Here is a 24,031-nt window from a genome sequence, read left to right as displayed (position 1 = left end):
AGAAAATGTAAAATGGCTGAAACAACAAAAAAGATGCAGAGCTTTCAGACCTCAAATAATGCAAAGAAAACAAATTCATATTCATAAAGTTTCAGAAGTTGAGAAATCAATATTTATGGTCGAATAACTGGATTTTAATTAGGGCTGCACAATATATCGTTTAAGCATTGTCATCGGGATGTGCGCATCCGCGATAGTCACATTGCGAGGGTGGGTCGCAGTGGGGTAGCCGCGCTTCAGTCACTCACTGGATCGGCGTGTAGAGCGGAGACTCCGGAGTTAAATACACAAAAAAAAGACACGAGACGTGGGGAGAAGCGGCAGTCCAACAGACGGGCGCCAGCGTGCTCTCGCCCGTCAGACACAGACACCAGCAGTGAAGGTGGGGAAGAAAAAAGAAACATGAGATACAGTATGTGGAATAAACTCCACACAGCTTTAAGTCCTTCTGAGAAGCAGCTGTGAGAACCTTTACCTGTGAGTAGCTCATACACCTGAACACCCCACGCAAGAGGATGAACTGATAAATCTCTGATAAACTAAACACTAAACACATGAAGCTAAACTAACTAACTAGAACTAACTTAAACTAAGCACTTTTGCGCTGTGGTTAGCTGTTCTTACACATTTTTCTTAAATAATAGGTCTGCGCTCCTTCACTGTTGCAGTGTTAATTAACATCATTCTGAACAGATTTCGCTCATTCAAACAGCCCGAAAACAGACAGTTTATGAGTCGGGCTTGGACAGGGCCGGGTTTATCGTGAGACACCGTGTGGGTGGGGGCGGGGCTGGTGACGTGCATTGTTTATTATCGCAATATTATTGCCGAAAAAAAAAACCAATGCAATGTCAAATGTTTCCAATATCGTGCAGCCCTACTTTTAATCACAGTTTTCATGCATCTTGGCTTGTTCTCCTCCACCAGTCTTACACACTGCTTTTGGATAACAGACATTTAAGCAGTTCAGCTTGGTTTGATGGCTTGTGATCATCCATCTTCCACTTGATTATTTTCCAAAGGTTTTCAATTTGGTCAAATCAAAGAAACTCATCATTTTTAAGTGATCTCTTTTTTTTTTCCAGAGCGGTCTATTTACCAATGTACAACCGTGCACCAGAAAGAACTGTGTGGAGCTACAAATAAAATCCCACTTACACGCTGCTGCTTGGCTGGCCTGATTGAGCGCAGAGAAAGGGGTCGGGGAACTGCAGCATTTACCACCTAAATACAAATTCATCATTTAATTTTGTCATGTGAGCCCAATTAAAGTGAGCATAACTTAAAAAAAAGAAGTTTCACCATTTATTTTACACAGTGAGTAAACAGTAACACAAAAGCCTATATCTCCAAAAGGGGACTTATTAAGAAAAAACTTTTAGTTTAAATCAATGTAAAAAGACTCTAGATCAGAGACAATATGGAGTTTACTCATAATGACATTTTAACACAATGTAAAAAAAAAAAAAAAAAAAAAAAAACTGCTAGATTCAAATCATGTCCAAAAGTGAAACACTTTTCATTTTAGATACAAGGTTCCTGTGCGACAGCTATGAAATACAGATTTTGGTAAATATATGTCACTCACAGCTACATCCTCACTGTCTGATGAATGTGAGCTATGATCATCTTCCTCGTAGTGAGCGTACACGTGCACACCTCCTCCATCATCACACACTACTCTGTCACCCTCAGGAGCCTGGGACCTCTGACTTGGTGAACGCAGGCTGTCTACACGTTCAGAACACGCAGCAGGCAGTTCAGGCAAACTGGAGGTCAGAAGAAGTGGCCGCTGTTCAGCACGCTAAAGGAAAATAAACACACACATAATATTAGTTATATTAAAGTTTGACAGTAAAAAAATTACATTAAATCATAAATAGTAAAAGCCTTTTTGAAAGTTTTTCTTTGCTGATTTATTAGTCATACTGGCAATCAAAAATAAAAAATGTGACATAAATTTAGTGTTTGAAAAGACCTATGCCATGCTTTAGGGTTGACATGTTTATTTTAAATCATATTGTACTGTTTCCTCTAACCTCCCTAGTGGTGGCAGCCACACCCTCCACCCCCTTCTGCTTAAACCCTCAGCTTTGCTGCATATCAAAGTGCTGCTATATACAATGCAGGAGGTGTGAGAAAGAAAGAAAAAAAAAGAGTGAGAGAGAGAGAGAGACAGAACTAACAAGTTCATGTTTATGCTGTACTCACCAATTAAATTAAATGAAAAGAATTTAAAAGCAATCAGTATCACGTATCACACTTGATATCAGTTTTCTACCTCTTCAAAAATTGCTGTTTTTAACTGAAAGGTGTGAGCTGTACAGGGATAGGATAGTAACGTAAGCTTGGCATTTATTCTTAGCTAAATGTATCATTTTGTTCGTTTTGGAACTAACATTTTAACCAAAATATCTCTAATGTTATGTTTTGGTGTGTTACAAACTGTAAAACTTGACAAGTTAAATAAACTCAAATGATCTGAGCATAAATTATTTTTTTAAATTGTTATATAGAATTGAGTAAATCAAGTGACCAGTGCTAACCATGTTCACAGTGTAATTGTCAGTTTATTTAAGTATTTTGGAATCATGTTCACTGTAAACCCTAATAAATTAAGTTTACCCAAATCATTTTTAGGTAATTCGTTGCCTCGCTTGTTCTTACAGCCTAAAACAACACAGAGACCAAGCAACTATTCATCATATGTTCATCGTATATTTATCTAAAGTAACCCGGGGTGAATCACTACACACTGATGGTGAGTTTCAGAAACTGGGGGACACACCAACTCAGTATGCAAAAACTGCCAATGGAAAAGAAGCTGTTAATGGCAACAGAATAAACCCAGTTATTATAAGTTGGTTGAACTCAAAGATCTCCGTTTAAATGCATATAATAGTTGTATTGGGTTCTATGGGAGCACCAATAAGCTCAGACTCCCTTTCAGCTCGGTCAGGGAGGAGTTCATCGCGGCACGGGCACGGGAACACTTGCAGTACTCCGGATCTAACGACGCCAAAGTGTCTGGGGCAGGAATTGAAGTGAAGACAGGGAGGAATTGGAAGGCAGCAGAGGCAGTCCAGCAAGCTGAAACTCGACTGAGACACAAGGCCATCCTGGGCACCGTGAACCAGAGCAGAGCTGGACTTGGTAGTACACCATCAATCCGCTACGAAAGACAGAGAGGATGATACAGGAGGAGGTGCGAGCTTCAGTCGAGGAAGAGCAAACTAGCAGAGAAGTGGCCATGAGGCAGCAAGGTGCTTGGATGAAGTGGGAGCAAGCAATGGAGATACATGTCACCTGGAAGGACATATGGCAGTGGAACCAGCATAGGATCAAGTTCTTAATTCAGGGGGGTCTACGATGTTCTCCCAAGCCTCTCTAACCTGTGCACCTGGGGCAAAATGGAAACGCCTCAATGCTCTCTGTGTTCCAAAATAGGGACATTGGAACACATTTTAAGCAGCTGCTCGACAGCATTAAGTGAGGGCCGCTATCGATGGAGACACGATCAAGTCCTTAAATCCATTGCTGAAGCAATCAGTAAGGGGATCAAGGACAGTCGATGCACCAGAGTCAAAGCCAAAGCCAAAGCCAAAGCCATTCAGTTTCTCAAAGAAGGACAGAAGCTGGAGAGAACACCAAAAAGATGCTCTGATGGTTTGCTATCCACGGCTCGAGACTGGGTAATGTCAGTTGACCTGGAGAGGCAGCTGAAAATGCCACCACACATCACCCAGTCCAAACTAAGACCAGATATCATCTTGGTCTCTGAAGCCACAAAACACTTGGTCCTGTTGGAACTGACGGTACCTTGGGAGGATAGAATAGAGGAGGCACAGGAGAGAAAGAGGGAAAAATATCATGAGCTGGTGGAGGATTGTCGGAGGATCGGATGGAGGACTAGATGTATACCAGTGGAAGTGGGCAGTCGGGGGTTTGTCAGCTATTCCCTGAATAAGGCTTATGGCACACTAGGCATAACAGGGGCCAACCGGAGAAGAGCCATCAATAGCAACGCGGAGGCTGCAAAGAAAGCATTTAGGTGGCTCTAGCTAAAGAGCGGTGAGAGGTGGGGGCAGCAGATTGCCACTTGGACACAGGCCGGGGTCTGATCAGCCTCGGTCGGGTCGCGTGGATGAGGGAGTCACGCCCAGTGACTCCAGGATACAACACTGATGATGTGTCCAAGTTGGTGCATCAGAAGACGTTTCGATGACTAACAACTCAATAAAATTAAGTATGTCTGCCTTAACAGAAATTCATTACACCTTAATGCAACTTAAATTCACTGTTTTTAGACAAATCAACTTAAGATAACTAATTTACAACTATTAAAGTAAAATAAATAGGCTGTAGTTATAATTTGAGGAAACCTGATTGCCTTCAATTACTTATGTTACACTAACTCCAATCAAACACTTTAAACAAACACTTTTTAAAGAGCTATAAATCTTGCTATACATGCAAGAAGGCAGCACATTATTTTTGGGTTAGTTCGATTTTATCAGCATAAGTGATGCCAGGTTTCTGTAATATTTAAATTATGTTAACTTAATTTGTTCAGCAGGAAATGCAGTTAGGTTTTACAGTGCAGGGATTCTGCAAAAAGCAACACTACAGCAATTCTTTTAAACAGCAGTCTATTCACTCTCTCACTGACAGGTTTGGGTGTGGTAATCTGCTGGATGAGGGAGACGCGGTCCTGCACAGGTTTGCTCAAGTTCACACTGCGACTTTCTTCTCGAATAGGACTCTCAATGAGCACAGTCTCTTCTACACAGAGAAAAAAAGGGATGAAGAAAAAGAGAAAGAGACAAATTACAGATATTTAACAAGCCTTTTTTGTATCATGTATCTGCATTATTTAAGTCTAGTGCAGCGCAACTGTACATTTGTAACACTCACTTGGAGTTTGGTTGGTAAGGCCTTTCTGTATAGAATCAAATGGCATCTTCACACCATCTGTGGGAAACCTTTGAAAAATATGCAGGATTGTGCAGGATTATTTCCATGTATTTAATAGCACAGTCATATTAAGGAATGTGAAGAACATTCACATGGCATTAAAGTCACATCGAGACCACAGAAAGACAGAAAAACTGAATGCTAAGTTAGTTAATTAGTTGACTATCTTAGCCCTGTACAGCTTGTACCTTAGAAAAACACTACCATGGCTAGATGCAGCTTTTTATGGCTCTAAACATGGATCTTCTGTAGCATCATTTTTTATTTAAATTAATTGAATTAAAGAGTGTTGTATTAAAGAATTATATGTATAGTTTACCTGATGTAGTCGTAGAGCTGATGCCAACTGCTGCCCTTAGGCACAGGGAAACACATCTCTCTGGGCATGGGGGCTGTGCCTTCTGGCAACATCACACCAGCCTGTCGGAACTCTGAGAACGACAGGCCTACAAAGAAAGATCGTAAGAGAGCAAGAGCAAGAGTTACAATGTTAAATTGTGTTTAAAACTACTTTATAAGAAAAGTATTTTAATTAAGAGTACCTGGGTCCAGCAGCAGGTCACTAGTCTTGAGGTTTTTCACCGTCATATTGGAACAGAGTTTGATGCTCTTCAGGTGACTGTGTGTTTTGTTTAGATAGACAGAAAGCACATACCGCAGGTCCATCATCAGACATGTCCAGCGCACAGACGCCGGTGCTGGACCCACCAAACCTGAAGCACACATCAACACCACAGCAGTGTGGACTGTTAAAGCACTGTTAAATATACAAAAACTTATATATGGGCCCAGACGTTCTATCAGTGTAACTTGGTCACGATTAAATGTAATTAAATTATTGAAGAGAAAAAATTTATAAAGTAAGATCCTTTAATTTATTAACTTAATAAAAAACATATATCAATCATGTCTCCAATTATTTTCTTTGCTACTGCAAGTGATTTTATTACGTGTGTTTATGAATTAATTTTAGCACATTTAAAAATAATAATAAACAAAGTAAGAAAAGAACAAATTTCTTCCGAAAGGTAGTGTTTACCATGTTTAGCAGATTTGGCTGTGGTTTCATAGACAGAGCCCGAAGCAGCTCCACACAGGAAGGGAAACTGCAGCCATGTTGCCGTAGACTTAAATTCCTTGAACAGGTTGGAGAACGATACACGGATCACCTGACCTTCCTGAACCAGAGTAAAAAAGAAGTTAAACAGTTAATTCACTGTTTATTCATCTACCTAAACTCACATTAGTCACGGAATATTATAGATCTGGGCGATTATGGTCTAAAAAAAAAAAAAAAAACGTTTTTTTTTTTTTTTCCAATTATAATTTCCCCCTACTAAAAATCAAACTAAAGAAAATGGTTTAAGACCCTGAAGTTTTTAGAAGTGGTAGGATTTAATTCTAGCTAAATATAGGCTTTATTCCACCGGGTGTTTGTGTCAAAAGTGCTGAAACAGTGCTGGAACGATTTACGGTAGGAGCTCAGTCCTTGGCGGAATGTTTAGAAAATATGCGCGGGTTAGTCTGTTGGAGGCGCCAATAACCAAGATAAGATGGATAAACACTTCAGAAATGAGTAGCGTTTTCGGATATTTTAGATGAAAACGATAAAATAATCATGAAAATCACCCAGCACTAGAATATTATAATGCTCTCTGACTACTCCTTTTTACATTACTCTCACCTCAGAAGCAATGTCCACGTGCACTACAAAGTGTTTACTGGGGCTGGGTCTGAACAGCAGGTAGAGGTAACGGCCTGTGAGCCCCAGTGATTGGCTGCTGGTTCTGGGCAGGAGAATATAGTTGCTGGCTGGAATGGAACCGCGAATACGGAACACCGAACACTTCAGAGTCTTGTCCTTTACAACACCAACAAAAAAACAAAAAACAAAAATTAAATTAATCAATAATCAACAATATCAATGTGTTACCCCAGCTGACCACCAATAATGACAGACGAATGTATGATGTATTCTTATTGAATGGAAGTCATGACGTTGAGGTACCAAATTTAATTTGCATCCTAATTTAACGTCTGTACAACAGCTTCATTGTAATTTTCAACTAAAATTCAACGTCTGTCTGATGTTAGATTTCAATTTCTTGCGTTAGACTGATATCCACTGCCTTCAGTTATAGGATGTTACTTCACTGAAAGACATAAACACTTGATATGACAGTAGAATTTTACCATGTAGGTTGTAACATCGCCTTCTTTGCTGGCCTTCCTCCATTCCTCCAATTTTAGGTGCTTAAAGACATTAACATAAGGATGTTGCCATGCTAGAAGGAAAAACAATGTAAACACAGAGGATAAGAAAAAAAGAGATTCAGAGGATATCAATATTCACTTGTTCAAGATTACGTAATCAGGAATAACAGTATATACAGTGTACTTCAATTAATTGTATTTTATATAGAAATTAAACAAAAAGATTATTCAAAAAGTACAGTGAGACTCTGGTCTGTATATAAACCAGGTACCTAACAGGAAATGTTGACATAATGTAAAGAACACATTTTGCATACACATTACGAACATAAATCATTACACAATGTTATTTAATTCCATCCAGCAGGTGTTTCATTAACTAGCCATAGTTACCATCCTACTGTAAACTAGTTAACCTAACTATCTAGCCAGTTATCATTGTGTAACAGTTGAGAAAAAAACTTTGACATCTATCAGTTGAAAAAGATTACCATGTCATTTCTAGGGCTTTGAGACTTCAGTGGATCACAGGGAGAGCTGTTATTCACAAATGGAGAAAACATGGAACAGTGCTAAACCTTCTCAGTAGTGTCTGACCTACACAATTACTTCAAAAGGCCATGGACAACTCATCCAGGAGGCCACAAAAGAACCCAGAACAATATCTACAGAACTGCAGGTCTCACTTGTATAAAGTATAAAGATTTGATTTCAAGTAATTTTAAGCATTTCCATTGATCTATTCATCAGGAAATGTTGACATAATGTAAATATCTGATTTCACATACACATTATGCACGTAAATATTTATACAATTTTTTTTATATTTGTTTCAGTAGCTAGCTAGTTACCATCCTACTATAAACTAGTTAGTTAACTTACCTGGCTGGGTTATCTAGGCAGTTATCATTATGTTCACTGCAAGTTAAATGATGAGGGTTCTGCTGACAGTAGCTAACTTGTATTGACAGTGCAGCATACCCAACCTAGATTAGTTATTTAGAATAAGTGCTAGCTAACTAACAGTGTGTGTAAGTCTTACCTTTTGAGGACATTGTAAACAGACCGAGATTAGCAGATTGTAAATGGGTTGATATCAGCAGGCTAAAAGCACAGACGCTAGCGCTGAGTTAGCTCTAACTTTCACAGTTAGCATATATAAATAAATATATCTATTTGTTTGTTGATGTGCTCCGTTCCAGGCCAGCGTCACATTTTAAACTAAAATCCTTCATGTCTCAGGAAGCTTCATATCCTTCGCAGAAGTTTGTTTGTGTTGTTAAAGTGGTTAAAGTGCTCTCTCTCTCTCTGCGCTCCGGCTGCTCATGTTTTGTTGTCAGACTCAGGTCTCCTCCCGCTGCAGCAGCCGCCGCTTTCAAACGGCACTACGCAGCGTACCCGCAAGGCATACTGGGTAATGTAGTTAATACACTGATGTACACTCACCATTTACATTATAGTTTCAGTGACATGTTTAACCTTCACACTGTTTTATTTTCAAGAGCTTTTTTATTTTATTTTTATTATCTATTTTTAGTACAACACTAGTACAAATGTACAGCTATTTGTGACTATATTACTGCGACATAATTACAGAAACATTGGATTGGAGGGAAGAAGGCATAGCAAAATACAAACAATAAAAAGTAAAAATTACATACAAATTCCAAAAATAGAGCACAGGTTCCATATTTTAACAGATTACTGTTTACAACCAGAAAAGGGCATCAAATAGCATTCCACATCTTTGATAAAAACAAACACAGTATATGCGTCAATATATATTGCCAAAAAATGTAACCAAAACACAGTTTGGGTGCATACTTCTTTTTTGCGGTTGTGGTTATTGTTGTTATCATCTTTCTGTATTATGTTACAAAATAGAGACATCAAAAACAACAGAAACAAAATAATAAACCCTCTTTATTCCCACTCCCCTTTCTAGCACATACAGTCCAAACCCATAAACACACCCACATACACCTGCGTATAAATGTGTACATACACATAATATTGAATGAATAAATAAAAGTGTGCAAACATTTTTGAATGCAAAAGCTTCTTCCTGCTGAATTTTGATGATCAAATTAGTTTACTATATAATTTTAAGAAAACATAAAATATATTTAAATAAAATAAAAATAAAACAATATTACGAAGCATGGGCATTTTAACATTTAAGTAGTCTATAGTTAGTGAAACATTTGATTAATAGCTTAAAAATATCAAAAAGTTCCCTTTCCTCACAGGCAGAAACTTCCCTTGATTTGGTAGTTAAAGTGTGAGTAACTTAAAAAAACAAATGTATATATATATATATATATATATATATATATATATATATATATATATATATATATATATATATATATTGACAGATTATATTTTTCATTGTTAAATCGTGTTTTTACCATTGCATCCCATGAAATCTCCGTAATCCGTTCTACTAAAATGAGAATTTCTGCTTTGCGGTAAATGATTTCCAGTCAGTTTGTCCTCTTGCGCTTGCCGTAGCTCACTGTCGCTGCCATAGAGACGGCCTGGGCCGCAGACGCTGGGTATGTGTGTTTATTATCAGATATAAATTTGCTTTTTAAACATTACTTACAGGATTAACTACTAAAAAAAGAGCTAAATATATATCCTATGTTGGCTGTGTTTTGATACAATGAGTAAATACGAGCAGAAGTCTAATGCTGCTAATATCTGCACTTACGAGCAAACTGTGGCCCAGGTAATCTGATAACCGTTAGTGAAGCTAACAGGTAACCAACCTAACCTTACCTAATCGAACCTAGCTAGCTAAGCTAACGTTTTAATTCAGTTTAGACTCTGAGTATTAAGAAATATATACACTAAAGACAATGACTGTGAGAGTTGGGTTAAGTTACTAGAGAGTAAGGGTTAGCTAGTTAGCAAATAACAGACCAAGTTTCAGTAAGGTTATCGCTGTTTTATAGCTGTAGCCCACATCTAGCTATTAACGTTACATCTAGGCTGGATAGCTTGGGGACACTAGTAGTTAACACGCCTAAGCTTGCTGCCTCTTCACAGTGCCACACTAAATATCCTTTATGAATAATGAGAACAGTAACCTAGGTTATTTAATATCATAAATGTTCCCCCTAGGCCTGTCACCATATTAAAATTGTGCTTAATTATATTTATTAATATATTTATCGTATGCTGGAAAAAGACCACAACGGGCCGACTAAGTTACTTTAAAATTATATAACGTTAGTTGATTTAAGCATTTTTTGATGATGATGATTATTATTATTATTATTATTTAGTCATTTTCAAGTTTCAATTGATCTATTGTTCTATTTAAACTGCTTATTTAAAAAGAGGGTTTAAAGCTGTGAACAGTCTGTGGACCAGTTAGACAAATACATGTAAAAAAAAAAAAAGAAAAAAAAAGTAAAATCAAAATGTGTAGTGTGTAGTCAGGGTGTGTAGTCTAGTCTCTCTGTAAGTTATAAATATGTATATGGGCATTGGCACATATATAGATTTCGGACGTTTACATTGACCCAGAGTTCCAATTCAAAAAATATGAAATTGAGATGTTAGAAAGGGATTTATTTCTTAAAGGAAATGTATATAGTTTATTGTGTATGAAACCTAAATCTCAGAAATAAAAAGGTGTACCATTACAGGTGTACTATTTAGATAATTAAGTATTTTGTTTTTATTTATTTACGTTTTGGAATATACTAAAAAAATATAGCTAATGTATTTTCTTTTAGAACAACAAAGTAGTGGTTATTCTGTGTAATTTGCTCTAATGTATATAAGTTGGCTGTAAGAAACATTTTTAAGTGCAAAATCATTTTCTATGTGAGCTGGTATTTCAGATGTACTAGGATTAGGATGGATTAGTTGTAGACTATATATTCCTTTTGATGTAAAATCTACAAAATCAAAATTTTATGTAGTCCTAGATTAGGTATAAATCCTGTTTGGGAAACTGCCCTTTTTACACTTCATTTTATTCCAAGACTGGATATACTTTCTTAGTGGCTCAAATTGTTACTAAATTTGTTGTTGTCTTTTTCCATAGGGGACTGAGGAAAGCCTTCAATTATTGGTAGAGAGATATTTGGAAAAGGAGAAAAGGCAACCATGTCTTTCAGAGATCTAAGAAGTAAGCATGATCAAATATATCAAATTATTGCTATAAAAACCAACAAAGTAAAAACCTGTTTAAAATGAAAATTAAAAATGGCATTCAACAGGCACAATGCAAAATGAGTGGCACATAGCAAACCTTGTGTCAAAATGTCCTCAATTGCTGAGTGACCTTCTCCCCCCAAAATATTTAAATCTTTGCTACAGGTCCAAAAATAGTGAACAAATGTGCCCCTCTGTGTCTGGCAAGTGAAACATAGATCTGATCTCTCTGTATCTATCCTGTGTAGTCATACTGGTAATAAGTAGATTCTGTGCATGAACTTCATTTTAGGTTGCACAGGCTTAAAATTAAGTTCATGCAAATAAATTGAAGTACACTGGGGATAAAGGTTTACACAAGCAGAATCCCATAAGTTTTGCTCCGATTCCATTTCCAAATCTTTCTGTCAAATACCCTTCAAGTTTAGCAAAGAAGACAGAGATTCGTTTGACAACATAATGTATTCCCTGTCAGATTCATTCACAACCCCCATTATATAGTAGAGATGTAAGGAAATGTCTAATTTAAAGATATCTGGAAAAACTATACCTCTTTAGAATATTCCAAAAATGCAACAAGACCCCAGAAAACAGAACAGAAATCTGTGTGATTCCTTGACTAAACCAGTTAAGGAATCCTGTCTCATGCAACTGAGAGGGACATTTTGGATTAAGTGCAAATGGGGAAGACCAAAAGAAACGGTTAGGTATTTCCAAATCAGCAGAGTGTTGGATATACCAAAAGAATCATAGACCCTTTTCAACTTTTCACATTATGAATAAATGGTAAAAGAGGGAGTGAATGTTATGGACTTCATTTTAACCTGTAATGAGTCAGTCCTATTGGTACACTTGCTTATAATGTGTTAAACCTGAGTTGACCAATAATATAATCGCATGTTTGGTAGCAAGAAAAAGACAAGAAAAAATATTAATTCTCGAAATATTTATCCTGCCAAGCAAACATAATAGGAGAGAGAGCACCAGATACCCAGATCAAGGGGGGATAGTTTTTAGGTGTTTACAGCAATTACCAAATAGTTAAATTCAAAGCCTTTTCCTAAAATTGTATCTATCTATCTAAAATATTGGCATCTGAGCATGTGCAAATGTGTAGTCTGTGTGAGTGTATTTTCTTATCGTTAAACCCAGTTTTTTGGTAAACCTAAAGAAAGTCATGTGCATTCTATTGATGATTTCTTGGATCTGATGAACTAATAAAGCTTTATGTATGCATTGTTGTGAGCACTTGTTTGCTAGTTTGTGTGTTATTGTTTGTTGCTGCAGGTTTTACAGAAATGATGCGTGCCTTGGGATACCCTAGACTCATCTCCATGGAGAACTTCAGGGCTCCCAATTTTCCCTTAGTGGCAGAGATACTCATCTGGCTTGTTAAGAGGTTGCACATTAATCTCTTTGGTTGTGTGTATGTGTTTGTAAGAGTGTATGTGTTAGCAACTTAAGTTAAAGGAGAACTCCGGTCTGAAATGGACTTTTGATATTGTAAAAAAATATAAAGGGTACTAACCTTTGTTGAATAGCCCAACTCCGTTCTCCCGCAGCTTTTCGAGATCCAGCAATTTTGTGCAGTTTGTCCAAACCGACTGGAATGGGTTTTAATGGGCCATATTTTGCCCCTGCAGATAAATCGCTTTTTACACCTTTGTCCAGGCTCAAAGTAGCTCCACACCTCATTGATAGAATCCGGAGAGCCCTGACATTTAAAATTAGTCATTAAGAACTTTAAAAAGTGCACAAGAAGTTTATTAAAACCACTGTTTACAACTTGTAGCTTAACCTACATCTCCAGGCGCCGCCATCTTAAAGTAAAGTCATGATCAGTAGAGTGACGAGCACGTAATGTTGACAGAAGTACATGCTGTATACATGAGAAAGACGTGGCCAGGATGTGTGCTGTGCTCAGACTGCAGCTTCAGCCAGCATAACAGAGGAAAAGGCGAAGGGAAAAGAAGACAGAATGGTTCAGGTTTGTGCCTTTCCAGGTTTCAACATTACGTGCTCGTCACTCTACTGATCATGACTTTGCTTTAAGATCGCTCCATCCGGAGATGTTGGTTATGCTACGGGTTGTAAACCATGTTTTTTATAAATTTCTTGTGCACTTTTAAAGTTCTTTATGCCTCGTTTGATCAGGTCAGGGCTCTCCGGATTCTTTCACTGAGGTGTGGAGCTACTTTGAGCCTGGATAACAGTGTAAAAAGCGATTTATCTGCAGGGGCAAAATATGCCTCGTTAAAACCTAGCCTGTTTGGACAAACTGCACTGCTAGATGCAGATTGCTACAAAATTGCTAGATCTCGGAAAGCTGCAGGAGAACAGATGTGAGCTATTTAACAAAGGTTAGTACTCTTTAGCATGTTTTACTACACTCAAAGTCAATTTCACACTGGAGTTCTCCTTTAACAGCACTTGCGAGTGTGTAAGTGTGTGTTAACGAGTGACAAGTTACTGAGCAAAATGTTTTGTTCATTTGTATGGCCATAGCTGATTGAATTTGTTCAGTACTACTACATTATCTTGATTAGGGGAGTTTAAAGTCCCTCAAACAAGTAAGAGGACATAACATACAAGCATCTTTCAGCCTGATAGAAAATAAGTTTGAAAGAATGTCTGTAAAGAGATATATATTAAAGGGTTTTTAACTTTATACTGTATTATACTGCTTTTTGTAATTGTTAGTCTAAAATGTAAACAATATTTAAACATTATATTTACGCCATTGGAAAAACACATTTGATTTATATTAAGTATATTAACCATTTTGTAAAAGAAATGTGAAGAACCATAAAATTGGTATATAACCATAATTTACATTTACAACTTCAATACGCCTTTAAAAGTTTTTTCAAACGAACACTACTTTGTTGTCGCACTTATGTACTGTGACCATAACAGCAGTCTACAGTGTCTCAGCATTTCAGAATGTGTATGTTGGTAAATACTGATAAATTCTCAATTCCCCCATAGGTACGAGCCACAGATGGATATCCCAAGTGATGTAGACACAGAGTCAGACAGAGTTTTCTTTATCAAAGCTGTGGCTCAGTTCATGGTAATATTCTACATTCAGACTTTTCACCAGTAAACTGTGATTGATAACCCCTGTTCAGATCTTCTTTCTCTTCTGTTCAATCAACATTCCAAATGTTATATTGCATTACAGTTGTGGTTGATTGTGTTGCTGTATGTGTGTTGTACCAGGCCACGAAGGCACACATTAAACTGAACCTCAAGCGCTTGTATCAGGCTGATGGTTACGCAGTGAAGGAGATGCTGAAGATCACCAGCGTCCTCTATAACGCCATGAAGACCAAGCAGAATGCAGATGACGACCAAAACCTTGACGAAGGCAGCAGCAAGTTCAAATTTGATCTAGGATCAAAGGTAGGTGAGAATAGAGGCCCAGAATAAGTGAAAGTGGTTGGTTGAATAGGTTTTATCCTAATATTCAAAGTGTAAATTCTAAAAAAATACATGGCATGGATGGACCTTACATGTGGTGGCTAAAAGTGTTAGCAGATACTCAAAATGACTGCCCCACCACTCAGCTCAAAATGTTACACACACGTATACACAAATGAACAGTTTAGGCAGTGAAAAAAAAATGATCTCTTATGCATATAAAAGATGCTAAGACACTTGTTTTATAGATATCTGAAAAGTGTTTTGTCCTTCTGCTGTATGATTACCTGTTTAGTGAAGCAGAATCATTATTTTTTTTTTTTCTGTTTCTTTATGATGTACTTGCGACTTTTGAATTGCATCTAAAGTGTGTTTTTGTGTGCGCGTGTGCGTGTGTGTGGGTGTGTGTGTGTGTGTGTGTGTGTGTGTGCGTGCGTGTGTGTGCGCATGCGCGCAGATTGCAGATCTTAAAGCTGCACGCCAGCTTGGCTCTGAGATCACAGCAATGGGGGCCTCTCTGTATGATCTGCTGGGGCATGAAGAGGACCTGAGAGAAAGCAGGACAGCAGCCATTGCACGACCCCTGGAGATCGCAGAGACGGAGAGAGCTCTCAGAGCAGCTATTAAAGATGTGATGGTAACACAAACATACACTCACATACTAACCCTAATGTAGAACAATGTGCCTAAATCTATAGGACATGGGTTGTGAATTATCAGTTAAATTGTTATTCAATATTACAAACTGTTCTTTATATATACAGTATCTGTAAAAAATGAAGTTTTCCCATTTTATTGCTTTTTTAATTTTTAATTGGCTTTTTTTTTTTACACATTAATTTACGAAAATTTGCAAATCTCCCTCTCTCATGCTCTCTGTCTCTGGCTATCTCATACTGTCTTTCTCTCTCTTGCTCTATCTCTCCTTCTCTCTCTCACTCGTGCTGTCTCTCCCTCCCTGCTCTCTCTCCTGAGATATTATAATACAGTAAAAAGGATCTAGTCTGCCTCACCTAAACCACACTACACTATGATTACTGCCCCCTCTCAAAAATACAGGGAATTAGCAGCATTAAAAAAAGAATCATGATGTTAATACATTTTTAAATGACTGACATCACTGATATAATATAATTTAATTTAATTTAGTCAATGTAATGCTGTTTTATTAAAAAGACCTTTTAAAACTGAAGTGTATGGAGTCAAATGGGGGTCTTTAATGCTGCTTGAGAAAATAAAAATTGTAAAAATTTAGTTGCAAAAAGAATCTAATATTGCAGACAAACACAACAACATAAGTTGCCTTTGTTAACTTCAATCTTTTGCTTTTTGCGATTTTCGTCCCTTTTCTTTTTTACAATAATTTCCCTCCTTTGTTCCCTCCTCAGTTCAACCGGCCGTACTGACCAAGCTAACCAGGCTGAACAACAGCTAGTTATAATTCATAAGTTGATGCTAAAAATTTATTTTACATACACCTAATTATTGAAATGTATAATGTTGTTTTCAGTTAATTTAAGCTTGCAGCAGTTACACGCGGCCGCCTGTAGATGGCGGATTTTAATAGTAAAAAAAAGCCCCATTAAAACACAACGCTGTGCAAACGCTCTGAATAAAAAGAAAAAAAACACAGAAACACATGTACAGTGTGTCCATATAAAGTTGTCCCTATAAAGCCATACTACAGTAGGTTAACGATTAAAATAATAATAAGAATAATAAAAATGTAAATGTCAGATGTTAGCTATGTCAGATTACTTTTGCAATTTTTTTTTTTTCGTGAGTTTTATTTTCTTGTCAGCATTAAGGACCCCAATTTGACTCCCTAGAAATGCATAAAGCAACATGTGTAGGAAAAATATTTGTAATTTAAGCACAAGCAATGACTTTTGTTCTTAACAAATGCTCACTGTTTGTTCCAACAAGATCCAAAAAGATGAAACCCCTCATGGTGACCATATGAGAATGAGATTACTCATGTCGGCTGTTAAATAAATACGATGTGTGAGAATAGTTATCGTCTTTTGTATGTTTTGCTCACAATTTAGAAAAAGGTATCGAAAAAAGTATGGTTAGGGTATCGGTACTGGTATCATTTTTTTTTTTTTTTTTTTTTTTTTTTTTTTTTTTACATTTTTACCGATACCTAGCTCTTGACAAGTCAACTGGTGCTAGTAGTCTGTAAAGGTTCAATCACTAGTTAATCAGGCTTAACTGAACTGCAGGGAATGTGCAGTATATAGATTTTTTTTGGTATCCATCCCTTGACTATAACATTTGTGAAATATTTATGGTGTGTTATTGTAGCCAGGAATACTGATTAACCAGTGACTTGGCCTTTCAGACTGTTTTCTTTATTCTACAATAAAGTATAACACACTCAGGTGATCTGTGAACTGTGAGAATATTACCACATCACCTTCAATCTCAAACCATGCAGAACTAAAGCTAAGAATGAATGTCTCTGCCTGTGTGTAGGAAAATGTCCAGAAAACTAAGGAGCAGTTAAACAACATATCATCCGATGAGGCCAGCCTAGAGGCCAAAATCGAGAAGAAAAAGCAAGAGCTGGAGAGAAATCAGAAACGCTTACAAACACTGCAGAGTGTTCGGTGAGTCTCTTATACACACACACACACACACACACACACACACAGACACACACACACAAGCACACAAGCACAAACATGCATATCCACACATCCATTGAGTTCCTTCTCTCACTGGTTTATCGTAACATGCAGTCCGGCGTTCATGGAGGAGTATGAGAAGATCGAGGAGGAGCTGCAGAAGCAGTATGAAACGTATGTGGAGAAGTTCCGCAATCTCTCCTTCTTGGAGCAGCAGCTGGAGGACCACCACAGAGTGGAGCAAGAGCGGTTTGAGGTAGAACAAGCATGTGTCTGTGTTTTTATTTTTATTTTTATTTTTTTATCCTAACCTCTGTTATGAAAGGTTTCAGGGGATTACGGTACTTTGAGTAAGTGACAAATCTGATTGTTTTTCTTACTCTCTAGGAAGCTGAAAATTCAATAAGAATGATGCAAAATAAGCTACGAGAAGAGGACAGGAGACTAATGAAGAATGGAGGTATGTGCATGCTGCCTGTCAAACAGTGGACACTGAGCTTCTCTAAATATTTTAACTGTTTTCTTTGCTGGTGGAGTTGCACTAAATATGTCTTTTGTTGTTAAACTAAAGGAAATAATTAGAAACAAGCCTTTATGTCCTGTTCCATGTTTCTTCATGTCTGTGTTTTCTCCCACGTGTTCCCCTACTTCTATCCCTGTGTTGCTCTATGTCTCCGCCCCAGCCCTGTGTTCCACTCGTGACAGTCTGTCGCTCTGCCCCCTCGTTACCTGTTCCTAGGTGTTTCCTGTTTCCTGTATCCTTCTGTGTGTGTATATATAGCCCTTTCGTATCTGTGTTCAGTGTCTGTTCTTGGGTGTTTTACATTAGTTAGGTAGCATGTTTCTTAGTTCTTTTTTCAGTATAGGTGTGATCTGTGTTTCATTGTTTTTGTTCTGGTATATTTATTTGTTTTCTTTGTTTATTCATTAAATATTTCTCGCTATTGCGTCCGCTAATATTAGTGAATATATTTCTATTAGTTGTACATTAAAAAGTTATATGTACCATTGCACACCTACTAATACTAGCCACACTTTTCTGCCCTAGTGCAAGAGGAAGATTCTGATATGGATATCCCAGAAGATGAAGGATCTGACAGTGATATAGAGGAAGGACGACCACCCAAACCATACCCAGCACGCCATAGCCAGATCACAGGTACTCCAAGTATTTGATACATTTTTTATTATTCAAATAATCTACTGAATAATTTATTGATTATTCTTAATGGGTTGTGCATGTGCTCAGTTAAAAGACTGTAACCAGAATAATGGAAAATTAATTTCTCTTTATTTAAGTATTTTTTTTAATCATCATCTCTTAAGAATACACAGAATGCACTTCATTATATTCTGCAACACAGAGAACCCCTGGAACTCTTTACATCAAATGGAAATTAAATAGCAGGTTTAAAACTTAGTATGGTTAAAATTTACAATGATCACTGGAAAAATATTCTCAAAACATTTCAAAATAATAGCATAGGAACAACCAGTCACAAGTATCAAAACACATTATTGGCTTATCTTTTTAATCTTGATTTCTCTCAACGTTTTTTCTCTTCTTCTACTCTTCTTCCTGTATACATAGCCTGCTTTGATGTGGCAACTCCAAAACTCTTCATTTGATTCATTAAGCCGTTTTGGTAGATTAACTTGAATGTTTTGGGTCATTGTCCTGTTGCATGGTCCACCTCTGCTTCAGCTTCAGGTTTTAAATGTATGGCCTCAAATATTCCTGAAGTACCCTTTGATACTATGAAGAATTCATAGTGGATTATATGCAGCAAAGTGATTCAGTTTGTTGTTGTCCACAAATATTTAAATACTCAAAAAAGACAAAGGTTTTGATATGGGGACCTCTATAACTGTACTTTATAAAAAAATCTAGCTACAGTAGTTCTCAGCTATGCCCTCTTGAGTACACACACACACACACACACACACACACACACAGATAACTGTCTGTTTACTTTTGTAGGTCGAGTAGGTGGTCGACTCGTTGGCAACATGCAGGGAGGGGACAGTGAAGAGGTGAGTTAAACCAAACTCACAAACAAGCTCATAATTGTTTTTTCTTCTTCTTCAAAAATAAGGATCCTGCTTGATCGCAGCCTGTTCTGTCATCACACTCGCATTTCTATATCTCTTATATCAGTCACTGGTCTATTATCTTCTCGCTGTCTGTTCTCCTGCACACTGCTTCTCTCACTCTCACTTGTTTGTGTAGCCCAGAGTAAAGGATACACTCCGCCCCCCCGGCCCTCGCCGGAGGCGGAAAAAAAGAAAGGTGTGTGTGTGTGTGTATTTGTGTGTGTAGGTATGTAACAATTCAGTAGTTGTTCCCTTAGAATTCTACAAGTCTATAGCACTAACAAAGACTCATATTTATCAAGCTTCTTGGAGTAAGTGCCATGTTGGCTTATTTTGTGTTCTTCAAAATGCGTGAACTGATCCCAAAGCAGTCTTCTTGCTCTCGAAAGTTTGATAAATATGAGTAAACTTAATTTTTTCACGTCAAATAAACAATAAGCATGAACAGAGGTGGGTATAAGAGTGTAAAACTTTAAATGTGCACAGGTAAAGTAACTTGAAAGTAACTGCAGGTAAAAATAAAGTAATTTTAAAGGTGTGAAATTGACTTTGGGTGTAGTAAAACACACCTCCATTCTCCTGCAGCTTTCCCAGTTCCAGCAATTTTGTGCAGTTTGTCCAAACAAGCTAGAACGGGTTTGAACAGGGCATATTTTGCCCCTGCAGATAAATCGCTTTTTACTCCGGTATCCAGGCTCAAAGCAGCTCCACACCTCACTGGTAGAATCCAGAGAGCTCTGACATTTAAAATAAGGCATTTTAAGAACTTTAAAAGTGCACAGGGCTTAACCTACATCTCCAGACATCGGAATCTTCGTTTTAATTTTTTTAGTTATGTTCTCTAGAATGAATAAATGCCATGTGAGCTGTTTTTAATAAAAAAGTGTCCTGCTAAGTGCAGTTCAGCCACTGACCTAGTCTTAGAGTCTCTGTAAAATGCAAAATCCAGCAGAGATCCTATGTAAACCTAGTTACTCACACAGAGGTGGGTAGTCTAGGTCCAGAAAGTAAAAATGGATTTCTAGGGTGGGTTTTTGACTTTTAGTTAATGTAACTTTTTAAACATACACCTACATATTTTAATTGTATTTTGCTGGTAGTGTTCCACAGACAAATTTTAACCATTTGTTCCTTAGCTCTGAATTACTAGGCAAAGCATAAAACACTGATGTGTTATTTGCACAAATAATACAGGAATGAACTGCCATGCTGTTCCTAAAGCTGTTTGCTCCTGTCTCGCGATCCAAGGTGGGCGTGGCCGTGAATACTAATTAACGGGTTGACGTAGACATGGGTGCTTTTCCTGATCAACTAATTTTTCTGAAAATTTTCTTTTACTACTTATCCATAGTGAACAGCCTAAACCAGGGGATAGCTAGAAGATCTGAATCAGAAACCCTTGATTAATAAGAGGGAACATGTGGATGAGGTAGAACATAAGAACAGTTGGTTTGAGGTTAGTGAGGGCTTTAAATGTTAGCAGCAAAACAATCAAATAAACAGTTTTGTTACTGGTTAGGTTAAGGATAGAGGTGATTTAGGCAGAATTGTTGTTAGGTAGGGGTGGGAATCGATTACTATCTCACGATTCGATTCGATTCCGATTTTGGGGGCCACGATTCGATTCAAAATCGATTTTTGATTCAAAACGATTTGAATTATAAAAATTTCTGCTTCTGAATCTTTTTGAAAAAAAAACCCTCCATAATATACACTGGTCCTGGAGCAAGTAATGTGTTACAAAAACAATAAAATGTGCAGGAATGTGGGTCCTCAGTGACAGAGGAATCACTGGGATATCACAATGACGTTAATGAACAATAAATAAATAATAAATAACACTGCTTTATTACCAGGCTACTAGCGGTGGTGTGTAGGTGACGCTGCTGGGCTGATGTGATGATAGCAGTGGAGCGCTAAAGTTCAGGAGCAGCTGCTGATTAACTAGTTAATTTAAGGTTGTTGTATTTCTTCAGAAAGGGGGCAGGAGGTGGAGAAATTAATTCATATTGTCCATTCCTTAATTCCTCTGTGATGAGGAGCTGAAATTAGCTCTGATTAGCTTATTTTATTTTTCCGTTCCGCCTTAAATGCTGCAGCCTGCTGCCACCTGTAGCGTTATTTAAGGTGGAACTGGAAAGTTAGCTTGTTAGCTAGCTAACAGTTACTGAAACTAACTACTAGCGATCTTTTTTATGCTTGTTATGAAGCATTCTGCCATAAAACATTAAAACTACACGTTAATCTAAGGTAATATAGTGCTTGTTCTGCCATCTTACCGGTGATTCTCAAACACCTACTACGCTCTGTGTGGGTCTGGAAGACCTCGGTTTGAAGGGACAAGCGGGTTGCCAGGTCCAACAAAAATACCCAGCCCAAAATCAGTCCAAAACCCGCCCCTCAGAATCGATTTTGGGACATTTTAAATCGATTCTGAATCGTAGTAAATGAGAATCAAGATTCTTATGTGAATCGATTTTTTGGCACACCTCTATTGTTAGGTACCTTGTCTACTTCATTCTAAGTCATTTAAATGAAAGAGAAGTGTAGCAAGGAAAGAGTCAGATTGAAACTACTGTGCAGATAGAAACAAACTTTCTTAGTGATTTAATATGTGGTTCCAAAGTGGGATATACAGTGCATCCGGAAAGTATTCACAGCACTTCACTTTTTCCACATTTTGTTCCATTACAGCCTTATTCCAAATTGTATTAAATTAATCTCTCTCCTCAAAATTCTACACAAAATACCCCATTATGACCAGATCTTGGCTGTGTGCTTCGAACCGTCGCCCCAGTCTGAGGTCAAGAGCGCTCTGGAGCAGGTTTTCATCCAGAATGTCTCTGTACATTGCTGCATTCATCTTTTCCTCTATCCTGACTAGTCTGCCAGTTCCTGCTGCTGAAAAACATCCCCATAGCATGATGCTGCCGCCACCAACATGCCTGACTGTAGGCATGGTATTGGCCTCGTGATGAGCAGTGCCTGGTTTCCTCCAAACATGACGCCTGGCATTCACACTAAAGAGTTCAATCTTTGTCTCATCAGACCAGAGAATTTTGTTTCTCATGGTCTGAGAGTCCTTCAGGTGCCTTTTGGCAAATTCCAGATGGGCTGCCTTCTGCTTTTTACTAAGGAGTGGCTTTCGCCTGGCCACTCTGCCATACAGGCCTGATTGGTGGATTTCTGCAGAGATGGTTGTCCTTCTGCAAGGTTCTTCTCTCTCCACGGAGGAACGCTGGAGCTCTGACAGAGTGACCATTGGGGTCTTGGTCACCTCCCTGACCAAGGTCCTTCTCCCCCGATCGCTCAATTTAGACGGCCGGCCAGCTCTAGAAAGAGTCCTGGTAATTCCAAACTTCTTTCATTTATGAATGATTGAGGCCACTGTGCTCATTGGGCCCTTCAAAGCAGCAGAATTTTTTCTGTATCCTTCCCCAGAGGTGTGCCTTGAGACAATTTTGTCTTGGAGGTCTACGGACAGTTCCTTTGACTTCATGCTTGGTGTTTGCACTCTGACATGCGGTCAACTGTGGGACCTAATATAGACAGGTGTGTGCCTTTCCAAATCATGTCCAATCAACTGGATTTACCACAGGTGGACTCCATTTAAACTGTAGAAACATCTCAAGGATGATCAGTGGAAACAGGATGCACCTGAGCTCAATTTTGAGCTTCATGGTGAAGGCTATGAATACTTAAGTAAATGTGATTTCTTAGTTTTTTATTTTTAATACATTTTCAGAACTTTAAAGAAAACTTTTTTCACATGGTCATAATGGGGTATTTTGTGTAGATTTTTGAGGAAAGAGATTAATATAATACAATTTGGAATAAGGCTGTAACATGACAAAATGTGGAAAAAGTGAAGCACTGTGAATACTTTCAGGATGTACTGTAAATCAAGAGGAAGGACACTAAGGTTACTATAACAAAAATAGTACCCACCTCTGAGCAGGGCATGTTCTCTAGCTATATAAAGGAGCTTTGTGTTCGTGTACAGATAAACGTGTATAGAATATCAGTGTACTAGAAAAATTGTCCTGGATCTCCCTGTCCTCCCATAGACAATACACATGCAAATATAGCTGTTTTTGTATGTTTTTAGATGTGTGTATATTATGTCTGTGATTATGTGCATTGCAATTCGTGCTGTTTGTCACTGCTTACAGTCGGAGGACAGTGAAATTGATGTTGATGACGATGATGACGACGATGATGATGATGAAGAGGAAGATGAGGCGAATGAGGACCTGGATGAAGATAACGATAGTCTGGATGGTCCTGCCGCTAACCCCACCCGCCCAGGCCGATCTCTGCACCCCCAGATACTGGAGGAGAGTGACAATGACTTCTAACATTCTATCATACACACTCTAAATACATTAAACATGTACATGAAACAGGTACTGAACTGAACTGTATATAATATTTCTATATTATTTTCTCTGCCTTTATGTGAGTGTAAATATTATATTATTATAAATAAATAAATCTCGAAAACAACACACTTTTGTTTTATT

The 24,031-nt window shown here is 37.8% G+C and overlaps 2 protein-coding genes across 6 annotated transcripts in view; one reads left to right on the top strand and one right to left on the bottom strand.

Moving 5' to 3' along the window:
* Nucleotides 1-8,557, bottom strand: part of wdr90 (WD repeat domain 90) — a 47,001-nt gene extending 38,444 nt beyond the window's left edge. Inside the window, exons 1-10 of one of the 2 annotated variants that reach the window (XM_007256809.4) lie at nt 8,231-8,557; nt 7,168-7,259; nt 6,659-6,835; nt 6,014-6,152; nt 5,517-5,687; nt 5,294-5,420; nt 4,915-4,982; nt 4,670-4,782; nt 1,589-1,804; nt 1,159-1,224 (exon numbers count right to left, since the gene is read on the bottom strand). In XM_007256809.4, coding sequence (XP_007256871.3) covers nt 1,159-1,224; nt 1,589-1,804; nt 4,670-4,782; nt 4,915-4,982; nt 5,294-5,420; nt 5,517-5,687; nt 6,014-6,152; nt 6,659-6,835; nt 7,168-7,259; nt 8,231-8,243 — 1,182 coding nt within the window. In that variant the 5' untranslated portion in view covers nt 8,244-8,557. The remainder of the gene's footprint in view (nt 1-1,158; nt 1,225-1,588; nt 1,805-4,669; nt 4,783-4,914; nt 4,983-5,293; nt 5,421-5,516; nt 5,688-6,013; nt 6,153-6,658; nt 6,836-7,167; nt 7,260-8,230) is intronic. The other variant, XM_049480091.1, reaches the window with a different exon arrangement.
* A 1,108-nt stretch (nt 8,558-9,665) lies between these two features.
* On the top strand, nt 9,666-24,014 carry cluap1 (clusterin associated protein 1). Of its 4 annotated transcripts, none has more exons than XM_022674077.2 (13): nt 9,666-9,746; nt 11,252-11,335; nt 12,649-12,760; nt 14,350-14,434; nt 14,584-14,766; nt 15,242-15,421; nt 17,263-17,396; nt 17,529-17,670; nt 17,802-17,874; nt 18,469-18,573; nt 19,396-19,448; nt 19,645-19,704; nt 23,681-24,014. In XM_022674077.2, exons 2-13 carry the CDS (start codon nt 11,314-11,316, stop codon nt 23,864-23,866), a joined length of 1,335 nt encoding a protein of 444 aa, XP_022529798.1. In that variant the 5' UTR covers nt 9,666-9,746; nt 11,252-11,313; the 3' UTR covers nt 23,867-24,014. The 4 variants fall into 4 exon arrangements, with proteins under 4 accessions (XP_022529798.1, XP_022529796.1, XP_022529799.1 ...); XM_022674075.2 differs by having other exon boundaries at nt 18,463-18,573; XM_022674076.2 differs by lacking the exon at nt 9,666-9,746 and adding an exon at nt 9,805-9,953 and having other exon boundaries at nt 18,463-18,573.
* Nucleotides 24,015-24,031: the final 17 nt, after the last annotated feature.

This window comes from Astyanax mexicanus, chromosome 6, assembly GCF_023375975.1.
Source record: "Astyanax mexicanus isolate ESR-SI-001 chromosome 6, AstMex3_surface, whole genome shotgun sequence".
NCBI classification, from domain to species: Eukaryota; Metazoa; Chordata; class Actinopteri; order Characiformes; family Acestrorhamphidae; genus Astyanax; species Astyanax mexicanus.
This window is presented reverse-complemented; position numbering and strand designations above follow the sequence as displayed.

What these genes read in the sequence shown, in the direction of transcription:
- cluap1 (XM_022674075.2), top strand. Translation starts at nt 11,314, where the DNA reads ATGTCTTTCAGAGATCTAAGAA. An exon ending in CTCATCTGGCTTGTTAAGAG is followed by an intron (nt 12,761 to 14,349) that starts GTTGCACATTAA and finishes ATTCCCCCATAG; the next exon opens with GTACGAGCCACAGATGGATA. An exon ending in ACGCCATAGCCAGATCACAG is followed by an intron (nt 18,574 to 19,395) that starts GTACTCCAAGTA and finishes TTACTTTTGTAG; the next exon opens with GTCGAGTAGGTGGTCGACTC.